The following is a 15,942-nucleotide window of genomic DNA, read 5'->3' as shown; positions in this document are numbered from 1 at the left end:
CAATCATTCCTCAGAAACTGATTGGAAAGCTGAGCCTACTGGGCCTGAACACCTCCCTCTGCAACTGGATCCTAGACTTCCTGACTGGGAGACCTCAGTCAGTCTGGATTGGAAGCAGCATCTCCAACACCATCACAATGAGCACGGGGGCCCCCCAGGGCTGTGTGCTCAGTCCACTGCTGTTCACTCTGCTGACCTACGACTGTGCTGCAACACACAGCTCGAACCACATCATCAAGTTCGCTGATGACACGACCGTGGTGGGTCTCATCAGCAAAAACGATGAGTCAGCATACAGAGAGGAGGTGCCACGGCTAACGGACTGGTGCAGAGCCAACAACCTGTCTCTGAATGTGAACAAAACAAAAGAGATGGTTGTTGACTTCAGCAGGACACGAAACCACCACTCTCCGCTGAACATCGACGACTCCTCCATAGAGATCGCTAAGAGCACCAAATTTCTTGGTGTTCACCTGGTGGAGAATCTCACCTGGTCCCTCAACACCTGCTCCATAGCAAAGAAAGCCCAGCAGCATCTCTACTTTCTGCGAAGGCTGAGAAAAGTCCATCTCCCACCCCCCATCCCCACCACATTCTACAGAGGTTGTATTGAGAGCATCCTGAGCAGCTGCATCACGGCCTGGTTCGGAAATTGCACCATCTCGGATCGCAAGACCCTGCAGCGGATAGTGAGATCAGCTGAGAAGATCATTGGGGTCTCTCTTCTTGCCATTACAGATATTTACACCACATGTTGCATCCACAAAGCAAACAGCATTATGAAGGACCCCACACACCCCTCATACAAACTCTTCTCCCTCCTGCCATCTGGCAAAAGGCACCAAAGCATTCAGGCTCTCACGACCTGACTACGTAACAGTTTCTTCCCCCAAGCCATCAGACTCCTCAATACCCAGAGCCTGGATTGACACCAACCTACTGCCCTCTACTGTGCCTATTGTCTTGTTTATTATTTATTGTAATGCCAGCACTGTTTTGTGCACTTTATGCAGTCCTGGGTAGGTCTGTAGTCTAGTGTAGTTTTTGTGTTGTTTCATGTAGCACTATGGTCCTGAAAAACGTCTCGTTTTTACTGTGTACTGTACCAGCAGTTATGGTCGAAATGACAATAAAAAGTGACTTGACTTGCCTTGAAGTCAGGCAGCATCCATGGAGAGAGAAACAACATCAAAATTTCAGGAGAATAACTCTTCATTAGAAAAGTGAGAAAATCAACATATTTTAAGATGCGGAAGGCTGAAGGTGAAGAAAGCAGAGGGTGTAATTGGCGACAGACAAAAGTTGCCGAAGTAACCATTAATTTATATATCAGCTGATAAAGGGGAGGGGAGGGAACGTCAACTCAGACCATGAGAGGCCTGTGTTGGGCATTTTCATGCCTTACAAGGCGCAGATTGTAAGTCTGTGGGGCGCCACCCCTCGCACAGACTAAAGCAATGTGTGATCAAGTGCCTTGCTCAAGGGCACAAACACGCTGCCACAGCTGAGCCTCGAATTAGTGACCTTGAGGTAACTAGACAAACGCCTTAAAAGCAAATTGAAGTTGAAATATCCAGCAGCATTTCCAGAGAAAAGTAAACACTAGAGCAACACACATATACAATACTGGAGGAAATCAGCATGCCGGGCAGCATCTATGGAGGGGAATAAACAGCCCTAATTTAAAAAAATACGAGTTACCTGAATTTATTGAATTCAGTATTGAGTCCTGAGGATTGCAACGTAACCAGACAGAGATGAGATGGAATTCTTCAAGCTTATATTGGGAATTATTAGAATGTTGTAGAAGGCTGAAGACAAAGAAGTCACACATTGCGACTGGAATGAGAATTAAAATGATAGGTGACTGGATGCTCAAAGTCACCTTTGGGCATGTTCTGTAAAGTGATCACTCAAACTAAATTTGTTTTCTACAATATAGAATGCTATAATAAGTAATGAATGGAATATGCAAAATGAGAAAGGAAGGTTCCTGAGAAACTTGGGTATTGATGGCAAGGGATAGTAGACTAATGGTTGAAAAAAAACACATGAGTGAAGTGAGATACAAACAACTAGTGATGCTGGAAGAGCAAATGTATAAACTACTGGAAAAAAACTCAGTGGTTGAGCATCATCTGTGGGGGAAAAGGGATTGTCAGCATTTCAGACCAAGGGCTTGTATCAGGACTGAGAATGTAGAGGGAAGATAGCTAGTATATTGAAGTGAGAGGGAGGGGTGAGGGAGTGGTAGGTGATAGGTGGAAACTAAGAAAAGAAGGAAAATAGGCAGATGGAATGAGAATTGAAGTAATAGTCCACCCTTGGATCTGTTCTGCAAGGTGAACACCCTAACTGAATGTTTTTGGCCTGGGAGTTAGATGCTAAGCTGATGAAACATTTGAATTTCTTGAGCAGGTAACAGTCCAATACGATCACCAACATAATGGAAGAAGTGTTTTCTTGAGGAATGTTTGAAGGATTGGACCAAAGAGACTGGTGTAACTTTGTAAATTTTCCCACACCATACTACTACTACGTCGACTCAGGCCTAGGGGGCCGGCGTCGGTCACGATGACGGATTCTCCACTTCTCCCTCTCCCTCATCAGTGTGTTCAGTTCATCTACATTAGCCGCGCTGCTGTCTTCTAGGAGTGTGTTGACCATAGTCTTGGGAGGGGGCCCAGGGTTCATCCTCCCATGCTTGGGCTCCCATATGATGACTAGGCTGGCAGGTAGCTCAGGGTGGCATAGACAGTGCTTCGCTAGTTGCAGTCTTCTTGCCTCGATTTTAGTGGTGAGCATCGGTAGTTCGACATAAAGCTTGATGTTCGTCATGTGCTGTTGCCAACTCACGTCAAGAGCCATCCGGAGCATTCGTGTATAGCAACCATCTAGAGACTTCCACAAAGTCTTGGTGAGTGTCCGCGTCTCGCATCCGTACGTGAGAATGGACTCTGCTATGAAGATCCTCCTTTTAAGCCCTCTGGTCAGGCTTGACTTCCAGATTTCCTTCATGTTGTTCATAGCCCTCCACACCAGCGCCTTCCGTATCTTTATGTCCTTCTCCGAACTCATCATTCTTGACCCGAGGTACTTGTAGTCAAAGACTTTCTTAATGGTATCATTCTTTACGTCTTGAGAGTACCTTCGTCACAGTTGAACTGTCTTTTTAGCGTTTAGGTAGTAGTAGTATTTGTTAGCTCCCTCCGACAGGGAGAAAGTGAGTGAGTGGAACGATTGCAGTATTTTCTCCTTCATTTTGGATTTTCATCACCTACACTTTTTTGCTCCAATTTTTCATGTTTTTCTGTCCCCCACTGCCAAAATTATACCCAATTCTTTGTCTTTGAATATCTCTATTCAACTTCTGGATTATTCCTTGCTCCTTGATTCACATTCATTCTCACACCCTGTTCTCTTGGTGGGTTCCTAATCTTCAGACTGTTTGCATCCTCTCTCTTTTTAACTATCCTTCTGTATCCATTTCTCTCAGAGCTTTGCCTCCATAAATTGAACCAGTCATTCTTTTTCAAAATAAGTCAGCTTAGATTCTAAACTTTAGAATGAGGAAAGAGGTTTCTTCAGTTTTTCTATTTGTTTGTGTCATTCTCCGTATTGTATTCTCTCCATCTGTCTCTGCCAAATAAAAATACAGAGATAATCACCACACTTTTGCCTTTAATCTCTTGATTTTTAGCCCTTGGAATAGTGGTGAAGAATTTTTTTCCTTCATTACTTGACCATATGTGGCAATTACTTTAATGTGGTAACAGAGTGATTGGCAAGGGTCTATTCCGCAGCCTAATTGTATGTTTTGGGAATGATTTAGAACAATTTTCCACTGAAAAATAAATTATGTTTAGTGTTAAGTTTTAATATTACTCTATGGTATAATATGCTGTATTGGAAGAATCGGTTATAAATGTTTTTTTTTGTTTTACCTAGTTAGTGTAATCTAGAAACATTGGGAAATTGTTTCAGTATATTAAAGGCAAGTGTTAACGCAAATAATTGGATTAAAATGAAATTCTATGGCCTTTATTCAATAGTTTCAATGGGTTAATACAAACTGGAGTTAATTCGATTATAGTGATACATTAGAATTATAAGTTATCCCTTAACTTTTCAGTGTACTATGCTGTTAAATAAATGATCTGACTGCATATTTCACTGCATTACTGATTAACTTCATGTGAAAAATTATATGTATCTCACCAATGACCAACAAGCTTTCATAGTTCTCCTGTGTTTACTGTTTAAGACATCATTGTAAATGTGGACTAATACTTATTCTGCAAAGATAAGACTTGACATTTTGTAAATATTAATGTTTAATGTACAGGAATCATTATTTGGTGCTCGCTATTCAATGTAATGCTTAGTAATTGCACACAGCAAAAGAAAGGATGGTTACTGGAACAAGTCCAGTAGGAGTTTAATGTTTACCTTACTGTTGAAATATTTCTAACCCATTGACAACTAAATTCCATTCGATCTCTTAAAATAGGGTTTTATAATGTTTGATTTTCTAACCACCTGGAAAGATTCATCTTGATCCTTCATATCAAGTAATTATTGCTTAAATCTACAATCATTTTGATGAAAGCATTTGTATTTTATTTGACAGGAAGGGTTTAGGATCTTTGAAGTTACCTTGCACCAAATTATTAAGTTTTGAGAATCTAGAGGTTCAAGAGGTTTTCAGAATACTTATTCCAAAATTTCAATTTAGCTTTGGTTTTTTTGAATATTAATTCTTGATTTCACCTAATAACAGTAAAAGAAATCAACTTCATACTGACAGTTAAGTAAAAAATATGCTTCACTGCCCACTGCAGATTTTATTGTAGCATGATGATCATTCCAGTTCTAATAGGTGTTCAGTCAAAAACATAATAACCTAACGTATGAACAATGAAAAGGAGCACTTCATATGAGCTTCCTAAATAAGAAAGAAAGAATAATTCTGATAAATAATAAATCTTTCCAGGTTGATTCTTATTTACCAAGGATGTGGTCACTTTGAGCCCTAAGATTCAAGATTCATTTGTCCCCACACATCAAAGTGAAGTGCTTTGTTTTCGTTGACTAACAACATACCCGAGGGTGTCCTGGGAGCATCCCGCAAGTGTCACTACACAATCCGGCACCAATGGAGCATGCTTACAATGCTCAGAGAAACAACACAGAATGCAACAAGCAGCAAAACAACAGCAGCAAAGCAAGCCCCATTCCTTCCCCTCACACATTCACATACACAGTCCTTTAACCCCAGGTCAGGCCTCCAGTGATCTCAGGCCTGCAGACACTGGGCTTTGATTTCCTCGGCAGACTTGCAGAGATTTACAGAGACAGCTCCGGCCAACGGGCCTCGATTTCCAGACTTCTGATTTGTCCCTCAGGCCTTAATCCTCAGCATCAATCTGAGGACATTTCCGTCACTGATCTCTAGGCCGAAAACTCCAGTCTCACCGATTTGCAAACCCCAGGGGCCATTAGAGCACGTTCTTAATGCCAGCAGGGAACTCCAACTTCAGAACCCGCTGACAACTAGCTGACCTGGGTGTGGGGGGTGGTGGCGGGGGGCCCTTGACTACTCACTCTCACATCCAACGTCTGAGGAAGGATATCCCACATCCACGTCGTTGATCTTTGAACTCAGAGCAACATCTTAGAGTTTGGTCTGACTTGCAATCCCCCACTCCCCTGTCCCTAAACCCTAAATGACTCCCCTCTTTGTCTGAAAAAAAACATCCTCATGAACCCAAAAAAACTAATTTTAAAACAAGCTAAAACCGTCTAAATCTGAGTTGCAACTCAACGAAGGTTGCAGCTCAGCGCCATCTTGCATGGCATCTATTCAATAGTCTAATTATTGATTAGATGCCAACTAGTCTATGATACCATGATAGAACTTGCTGTTATTTATCAGTCAAAAGTATTGCAGAACTTATTGATAGGACCTGAGCTAGCACTACGTATTTAGATATTATGTGATAAATGGTGCACTAATAGGTTAAACAAAAAGTGGGAGAGGTGTTATAATGTACTTGTTGGAGTGGGGACTTTGGTGCTAAGAAATGAAGCATGAGACACTTTGGACAAGCAGGGTCATTTCAGAGTCTGTCTTATTTCCCATTTTAAACAGTGGTGCCCGGCAAGGCATGATTGATGTGTCATTCTTGATGGGGCTTCATAAGTTAAATCAAATGCAACTTTCATCAGATTTTGCATAGGGAAGATACTAGATGAGGGCAAGAGTTGTTCATATGAGTCCAGGAAAAAGAAACTTACTCTGTCAGCTCAAGAACACCTCAGCCAGGCCCCTCCCACTCTTCCTTACATCCCATGAGACTTTTCCTCAGAGTTCTCTAAAAGGCCTTTGATGCTCTGGTTTCCTCCACATTCCAAAGACGTGCTGGTAGGTTAATTGCCTACCTTAAATTTCCCCTAATGGCAAAGGAATCAAATGAAAGTTGTTGGGCGCCCGAGAGAGAATGTCACAAAGGGAGTGAGATTTGATGTGAATGCTCTGCTGGGATAGCCATGGGCATGGTGAGCTGAATTTCTTTCTTGTCTGTCCTAATCAGCAAGTAAATGGGGCAGCCATACCTGGTCTACTCTACTGAATAACTAGAGGAAACAATGCAGGCTGATATCTTGACCAAAACTTGTTTTCTTGACTTGTAGAATCTGGAGGGCCTTCTCAGTAGATGCTTGATGTCATGGGCAGATTAAACTATGCCAGATCCCACGGGAAAAGAGGAAGGTGGCAAACCATGCCTATCTGAATTTCTAAAGCATCTTTCATCTGTGTAGTCTTTCTCACTGGAGCTGAGAGTGCTGCAGGTGCACACAGTTGGCTGCTTGTGGCCTGACTCCACTGTGTGACATGCACCCTATTGATGGACATTTCACGATAGGCCTCAGGACTTTCACTAATCACAGTGGACAAGGAAAGATTCACTGCTAGGTTTTGCTGCGCTTGGTTTTGTCCTCTGTTGCTTTTCATCTAGTGTAGATCTCCTTAACTATTTGTGAATGATATGGCAAAAGTCTATAGAAAGTTCCAGCAGCACTGAAGCATATTGAGAAAGAAATGAAGCTAAATAACATTAATCAACTGCCTTGCGCTCAACAGTAACTGCCTTCTGCTGGACTGGGCTCTGTCAGGCATGTAGATTTTGTTTTCCACATGGCCATTTCAGGCTGCATTACGCTACACTTGTTCCGTTTCAGTTCAGCTTTCTACTTTCATAGCCTACTGTGTTTCAGTTTAGTTTCCATAGTGACAAGGATATGGTTTTGCTTAAATAAACACTCATGATCCCTTGCACCATTTTAGCCATCAGTGACTGAAAAGCCCTTAGGGCTGAATTAACTGCAAGTGGTAGCTTGGAAGTGCCAACTCATAGAGCCGATATTCACCTGTGTATGGAATGAGCCAAGCTGAAGTATCAAGAGCATTCTATTCTGTGAATGTATGTACTGAGACAGTGTATGCTGCTGATTATCAGAGCTTCCCTTTGGGGTTATTTTACATTTCCCAGCACTAATGTGCTTATCTAATCACTGTGTTGGATCTAACTAGAACATTTTGTTGTAACTACTTAGCCCTTCATCTGTAGCTTAATGATACAGGGACAAGACCTCACTGGCCTCACAATCTTAAGTGTCATCTCCACAAGACTCCTTGAATGTACTTGTATGAAATTCTCTCATCAGCTAGCTTGTACACTAGGTGAATCCATGATACCCAATCTTAAGGGTTTGGAAATTGCATCTTTGGCCAGGATCTTTAGGTAAACAATATGTTCACTGCCCATTTCCCCTGGTACCTGGGCTCTCATGTCAAATTTATAGCTCTAAATAATCTCTGAATTTAAATGCTCCTTTAAGGTTTTCCATTGTGGTATCTCAGATACCTCATCTGCAGCACTTAGTGCTGCTTACTGGTAGAATTTTGGTTCTGGCTCTTCTCTCCTTTTGTTGTATGTGGCCAAATTTCATCTATCGTGCCCCTGCTCAGGTGTCCGTGATATTGTTTGCCTTCAGGACTATTTCCATGTATTGGGTAAATTGCTGAGTCCTCTCATAACTTCTGAGCTCCCCACCTGACCAACACATTCCCCATCTGCCATGGTCACTAATTTTGGGTGTTCCTCTCGTTATTTCCCTCACTACGGTTTACTCTCCAGCTACTCCTGAACCAGCAGTGACCAAACTCAGTGCCAAAGAACTATCTGTAAGCTCCTTTGTGTTGTTGCAGGCAAAGGTGATTGCACAGAGGAAAAGCCATCAGCAGAATCGGACGGCACAGCAGCGTAGCAGTTAGCGTAAATGCTATGACAGTGCCAGCGACCTAGGTTCAGTGTCTGAGGAGTTTCTACGTTCTAGCCATGAACATGTGGGTTCCCTCCGGGTGCTCCTATTTCCTCCCACATTCCTAAGACATAGCTTAATTGGTCACATGAGAGCAATCAGATTGCATGGGTTCATTGGGCTGGAAGGGCCTGTATCTCAAAATAAATATTTCAAAAAAACCCCCAAAAAGGAACATACTTCAGTTATTACATAGAAAACATAGAAAACATAGAAAATAGGTGCAGGAGTAGGCCATTCGGCCCATCAAGCCTGCACCGCCATTCAGTATGATCATGGCTGATCATCCACCTCAGAACCCTGTACCAGCCTTCCCTCCATATCCCCTGATCCCTTTAGCCACAAGGGCCATATCTAACTCCCTCTTAAATATAGCCAATGAACTGGCCTCAACTGTTTCCTGTGGCAAAGAATTTCACAGATACACCACTCTCTGTGTGAAGAAGTTTTTCCTAATCTCGGTCCTAAAAGGCTTCCCCTTTATCCTCAAACTGTGACCCCTCGTTCTGGACTTCCCCAACATTGGGAACAATCTTCCTGCATCTAGCCTGTCCAATCCCTGTAGGATTTTATACGTTTCAATAAGATCCCCCCTCAATCTTTTAAATTCCAGAGAGTATAACCTTAGTCGATCCAGTCTTTCATCATATGAAAGTCCTGCCAACCCAGGACTCTCTCTATGGCAAGAATGTCTTTCCTCAGATTAGGGGACCAAAACTGCGCACAATACTCCAGGTGTGGTCTCACCAAGGCCTTGTACAACTGCAGTAGTACCTCCCTGCTCCTGTACTCGAATCCTCTTTCTATGAATGCCAGCATACCATTCGCCTTTTTCACTGCCTGCTGTACCTGCATGCCCACTTTCAATGACTGGTGTATAATGACACCCAGGTCTCGTAGCACCTCCCCTTTTCCTAATTGGCCACCATTCAGATAATAATCTGTTTTCCTGTTTTTGCCACCAAAGTGGATAACGTCACATTTATCCACATTAAATTGCATCTGCCATGAATTTGCCCACTCACCTAACCTATCCAAGTCACCCTGCATCCTCTTAGCATCCTCCTCACAGCTAACACTGCCGCCCAGCTTCGTCTCATCCACAAACTTGGAGATGCTGCATTTAATTCCCTCATCTAAGCCATCAATATATATTAATATATATTAAATATATATATATATATATATATATATATATATATATATACATATATTCTCAACTAAACGACAATGTTTGGTACAAACATGTATCCAGGTCATAGCACATAGTATAGTCAGTAAACATAAATACTTTCAGGTCAGATCTAGTGTGGTTCATTGCAAACTAATCTACCGTTACCCCAGTGAAGTGCTTCAGCTCTGTCTTTACAGCATTTTTATAGCATTAGTATATATAATATTTTTGTATATCCCAAACCGGTTAAAAATAAGTTTTAATATTAGCACTGAATTAGGACAGTTCATTTCCACTAGGAGCTGTTGTCAGTGTCCCAAATTATTACCTATTTTTAGTATATTTGAAGTCAAAAAACTATAATGCAGCATTGCTTTCTCTGAGTATAAAATTAGATAATTATGGCTGTTAAAGTGATGAAACTTTTTCCTGAGTTTGACTCTCAGTTCTTTGGCATTGTTAAAGGAAGTTATAATGGAAAAAAATGGGATTATGTCACCGCCACTTATATATAATGCTGGGTGCTAATTGCTTTCTTATAAAAGAACCATTCAGCTTTACAATAAGTAGGCAGAATTGAATATAGAAATGAACTTAAAAGGCCTACAAGATTATATCTGAAAAATAAATTCAAAATAATTTTCTTAGCTTAATTTGGGAGATTTACAACTGAGAATCGCCTTCATATCAATCATTATGTCTCCTAACATAGTGGCTCCAATTTTACACCTCTGCAATTAGAAATAATTTATCATGTGTTTTCTGGAGAAGAATGCTATAAAAATCTGGATAGATATCATAAGAAGCTTTTCACATTTTCCCAGTAATATGTTCACCCCAGAGTACAGAGTTTACTGCAACCCTGAAACTATTGGGAGGAGGAGAAGTGCATGTTGAATCAAAGGAAATGCATCAGCTCCAATACTGAGTCAGGCCACATAGAGCAACCTTACCTGTTATCCATCTCTAATGTCAGTTCTGCTGACAAAGGGCTGTGAATGGATGTGCTCCAGGTTTATTCTAAGCCAGTGGAGAATAGCGTATTATTAGTCAATCAGCTATGCACAATGCATGAAGTCACAGATGCAATAATAGCTAAGGATTGGTCAAATTTGACTATTTTATCATATTAGTTAGATGAGGGTTGCCTGGTGATCAGTGACCATTGGTGTTCTGCAGGGGTCTGTTCTGGGACCCCTGCTCTTTGTGATTCTTTTTTATATAAATGAATTGGATGAGGAAGTGGAAGGGTGGGTTAGTAAGTATGTCGATGACACAAAGGTTGATGGTGTTGTGGATAGTATAGAAAGTTGTTTATGATTACAACTGGACATTGACAGGATGCAGGGTTGGGCTGAGAAGTGGCAGATGAAGTTCAACCCAGAGAAATGTGAATTGAATACAGGGTTATTGGCAGTGCCGAGGAACAGAGTGATATTGGGGACAATGTCCATAGATCCCTTAAAGATGCTCCAAAATTGATAGGGTGGTTAAGAAGGCATTCGGTATGTTGGCCTTCATTAGTTGGGGGATTGAGTCCAAAGTAATGTTGCAGCTCTATAAAACTCAGGTTAGACTACACCTGGAGTATTGTGTTCAGTTCTGGTCTCTTTATTCTAGGAAAGATGTGGAATCTTTAGAGAGGATGCTGGAGATTTACCAGGATGCAGGCTGGATTAGAGAGCATGTCTTATGAGGATAGGTTGAGTAAGCAAGGGCTTTTCTCCATGGAGCAAAGGAGGATGAGAGGTGACATGATGAAGATATACAAGATAATCAGAGGCATAGAGATAGAGTAGATAACCAGAGACTTTTTCCCAGAGTGGAAATGGCTAATATAAGGGGGCATCATTTTAAGGTGAAAAGTATAGAAAGAAAAGTATAAAAAGGAAAGTAAAGTATAGGGAGGATGTCAGTGGTAAGTTTTTTTTTACAGAGAGTGGTGGGTGTATGGAATGCACTGCCAAGGGGTGGTGGTAGAGGCAGATACTTTAGAGACATTAATAAGACCTGTAGATAGGTTTAGAGGATGGCACAACATTGTGGGCCAAAGGGCCTGTATTGTTCTGTAACATTCTATGTTTTATGAGGGGCTTCAATTGCACTGAATGGCAGCTTTCTCCAATATGGTAGAAGGATGAATTGGATTCCAACAACACCTACGTCAATAGGGACAGATTCCAGTCATTTACATCATTTGAATAACTATCACTTTTTTTATTCTTGGTTTAGGAGGCAATAATCCACATCAACGCTTCAAGAAATACAACCCAGATGTAATTTACAATCTCCCGTTTAATAATGAGGAGGCAGAACTGGGAAATTTGTACACTGTATTACGTATGTGACTGCTCAGTTTCCATGCCAACTATCCTCCTTTGACTTTTCGCATTTCTACTAGTTCATAGAACTATAGAAAGATACAGCACAGTCAGCCCTTTCTGTCCACCTTGCCTGTGCTAATTGAGCTGCCTATCTGTGCTAATTCTATTTGCCTGTGTTAGGCCATATCCTTCTCTGCCATTCCTATCCAAATTTCTGTCCAGTGTAATCGTATCTGCCTCTACTTCTAGTGATAGACAGTACACAGTTTAACACAGACTTAGAAGAGATGTTTATAAATGAAAGACGCTACAGTTAAAAGATTGCAGTTCCCCATCTTAAGAAGAAGAAGAAGAATATCTTTATTGTCATTGTTGTGGAGCAATAAAACACAGTTTAGCAGCTCAACGTTTTGCAGCACGACAAAGAATATATACATAAAATAAACTCTAAAATCTCAGGAGTGCAGTCCAAAATTAATAATATATGGATGGGGGGGGGCGGGGTAGGACTATTGCACACCTGCCATTCCTGGAAGTGTGATGCATTTAGCTGCCGCCGTCTTAGGAGGGGGGCAGGAGAAGGGAAGGGGGTGTTATACATTTCACTGCTTGTGGGCAGAAGCTGTTAAGGAGTCTCTTTGTTTTCGTCCTTAATGCTCTGTATCTCTTCCCAGAAGGTAGAGGGGAAAACAGGTGATGTCCAGGATGAGTGGGATCCTTTGAAATACAAGTAGCCTTCCTTTGAAGTCTGCCAGTATAAATGTCTCTGAGGGAGGGTAATGTTGTGCCAATAACCCGCTCTGCTACCCTCACCACCTGCTGCAAGTCCTTCCTGTTCTGTTCTGTGCAGCTGGCAAACCACACTGCACAGCAATATGTCAGGAGGCTCTCTATAGTTGTCCGATAGAAGTTGATCAGCAGGTGATGAGGGAGGAGAGTGTGCTTTAGCTTCCTTAGGAAGTAGAGCCTCTGTTGGGCCTTCCCCACCTGATAAGAGATATGGGTAGTCCAGGTGAGGTCAGCCGAGATGTGGATGCCGAGGAACTTGAAACTCTCTACTCTCTCCACCTCTTTCCCGTATATATGCAGAGCAGAGTGCTCAACGCGCTTTGATTTCCTGAAGTCTACTATCAGCTCCTTGGTTTTTGTGATGTTCAAGTCCAGGTTATTATGACAACACCATTCTGTCAAATGCTGTACCTCCTCCCTATAGGCCGTCTCATCACAGTCTGATATGACACCTATTAGGGTGGTATCGTCAGCAAATTTGACAATGGTGTTGGTGGAGTGAATGGTAGAGCAGTCATGGGTGAAAAGAGAATAGAGGATGGGGCTGAGAACACACCCCTGTGGTGTACCGGTGTTCAGGATGAGAGTAGGTGATGTGTGTTCTCTCATCCTGACACTTTGGGGTCTGTTACTCAGAAAATCCAGTATCCATGAGCACAGTGAACTGCCAAGGCCCAGGTTGCTCAATTTCTGCACCAGTTTGTAGGGGATGACTGTATTAAAAGCTGAGCTGTAGTCCACAAACAGCATTCTTACAGAGGTGTTATCCTGATCCAGGTTTGTAAGGGCTGTGTGGAGAGCTGTGATGACTGCATCCTCTGTCGATCTGTTTGCATGATACGCAAACTGGTACTTATCTCATCATTTCTAGTAAAGCCAATACAGTTCATGTCACACTAAGGTATGGTGTTTGTCCACTGTCATTGCTGTAAATTTTTAGTCCATGCATTTCTTGGAGCTAGTATTCTTAGCAACCTCTCCATTCCTCTATTCAACATGGCAGAATAGTCAGCTGGAAGAGTTTAAAACATGGCTGAGATAAGTAACTGGGTTGGTTTATGCCAACAGTTGTTTTATTACTTTGTCATCTTCAAGTCCTAGTAATTCCCAAATGGAGGCAACACTGCCACGAGAATTTCTCCAGCAACATAACAATTAACAGGAGCCCAGAAAGTGCTGCCTGCTCGGCACACTTTCCCGTTTGGTGTGGAGGAATCCCATTCCATCTTCCACTGCTCTGATTTCTCTGCAAATAGGAAACTTTGCCCAATAGTTCTGATTGTTGTTTGCTGTTCTCTACTAATGTGAAAGCTCTCCATGGGCTAACATCAGCCTGAGATTCACCGTGCATGATCGTTGAAAAATTTAAAACCCTGTATCCAAGAAAGCCACTAGATTCTGTTAAAAGATCACAGAATCAACAGCACAGGAACTGCCCACCATGCCCAGGTTAACCATCGTCTATATCAATCCCATTTACCGATGCTTGAGCTGTGCTCTTAGTCGTAGTGAAATACCCACCAGTTAAACATCTGGCTGCATACAGAGATATTCTGGCTTGACCTCAGCGGCCGAAGGTGTTCCTGCTGGTTACAGTATATAATGATTAAAATTAGAAATGGGCAAAGTACCAGTAGTAGAGGAGTGTGGATAAGTCTGCAACAGGCTTGTGCAGAAAACTGAACATAGATATAATTTTTGTACCTGATATCCTTCTGATCTGTCAAGCATTATTTGATCATTAATTTTCAAGATATACTGTAGGTAAAATAATCACTTTCCTAGCTGATAAAAAGTGTTTTGTATATTAAAATTGATTTCTGTTCATTGAGTTTACCCCTTACTTCACTATCATTCTGCTTTATTTTGCAGAGAAAGCTGCCTATCTCCTGTGAGCCCAGAGCTCTGCCCTCTTCTTCGGTCCGTTACAGGCCCACACAGAACATTTCTTATGGAAGGACCTGTCCAGCTCAAGATCGGTCTCCAAACACAAGACCGCCATCTCTTCTTGTTCAATGACGTTTTAGTCATAGCAAAATCAAAGTAAGAAAAGAGCAGGTCAACATTTCGGCTTCTGAACTTGGTCCTACAGAGGGCACTGGTACAGGCATCATAACTGGAAAGATTAGAGGAGTAGTGGAGGTTAGCAAGGTTCGGGTAATCGTGTTTTGAATGAGAGGATATCATTTATTTAGCGTTGTGTCTTGAGAATCTCCAGTGCTAAATTAGCTCTCAACTGGGAACAGTTGAGTGTCTACATTTGACTTGTTGGCCATGGGACTGAGACAAGATAAGCTAACCAGGACTCTGCTATAGGTTGCTATTATTTAAACCTTCCAGGAAGGTGGATAGTGGGGGAAATTACAAGATTAAGATCAGTGGTAGTTCCATAATTGATGGAATAGACTGCCATCACACTGCATTCTGGGATTACATCAAAAATAACTACTTCGGCATAGTATTATGGAGCAGTTGCCCATGGACCATGAGGAAGTATCCACAAGGAGCTACTTTCTTATGGATCCACTGAGGTACTGCCTGGAACATTGCCCACGGTGAGGTGTTTCCCATGGGGTTGTGCACAGCCTGAACTGCTTTCTTATTGCAGCCAACATGAACTGTTGCCAATGAATAGACCTTAATGGAACCTACACCCTTGAAGCTGCTGCCCAGGAAATAGTGCCACCCAACTGCTCCGCTGGAGTTATGTCACTGAGTGTTCATTCTGCAACTGTGCCCACCATTCATGGAGCATTGCCCACCCTGTGGAGATGAGCCCACTATGAGCTATAGTCTTCATTACTGTGCCTTTGGGAGGGAGATTAAGCCACACCAGGATTTTGAGGGCTACTTACAGTAAAGTGAGGGTGTTTCAAGGACTTCTTCAATCTGGGAAAAACTGCGGAGAAAGTGTCTTGAAGAGGGGCGAGTAAAGTTATTAAAGTTGGTGGCCAAATTGTTAAAAATAAGATAAAGTATTAAAGATTGGATTTGGAAGTATATAAATGTTTTGTGTAAAGTCAGTGAAAATATCTGTGTGAACTTCTGCAGACCAAACATTATACTTGCTGCAATGCACTGGACAATTTCAGTTCTGAATGAATACAATGACTGAGCCTTCACAGCTCTTCAGTGTAGGAAACACTTTGAGTGATGAAGATTTTTCTCACCCAAATGACTTTACCCATTACTTTGACTCTTATTTCCAGACTCCTCATCCAAAAGAAACCTCCTCCTTGTTTAACTTTAGGCCCCAATGTATCGTAGTGT

The 15,942-nt window shown here is 41.9% G+C and overlaps 1 protein-coding gene across 2 annotated transcripts in view; it reads left to right on the top strand.

Moving 5' to 3' along the window:
* Positions 1 to 15,942, top strand: part of LOC134349594 (rho GTPase-activating protein 20-like) — a 113,562-nt gene that overhangs the window by 32,683 nt on the left and 64,937 nt on the right. For both annotated transcript variants that reach the window (XM_063054152.1, XM_063054154.1), the window contains exon 3: positions 14,545 to 14,715. In XM_063054152.1, coding sequence (XP_062910222.1) covers positions 14,545 to 14,715 — 171 coding nt within the window. The remainder of the gene's footprint in view (positions 1 to 14,544; positions 14,716 to 15,942) is intronic.

This window comes from Mobula hypostoma, chromosome 7, assembly GCF_963921235.1.
Source record: "Mobula hypostoma chromosome 7, sMobHyp1.1, whole genome shotgun sequence".
Taxonomy (NCBI): Eukaryota; Metazoa; Chordata; class Chondrichthyes; order Myliobatiformes; family Myliobatidae; genus Mobula; species Mobula hypostoma.
The sequence above is the reverse complement of the archived record's forward strand: the minus strand, read 5'-3'. Positions and strand labels throughout refer to the sequence as shown.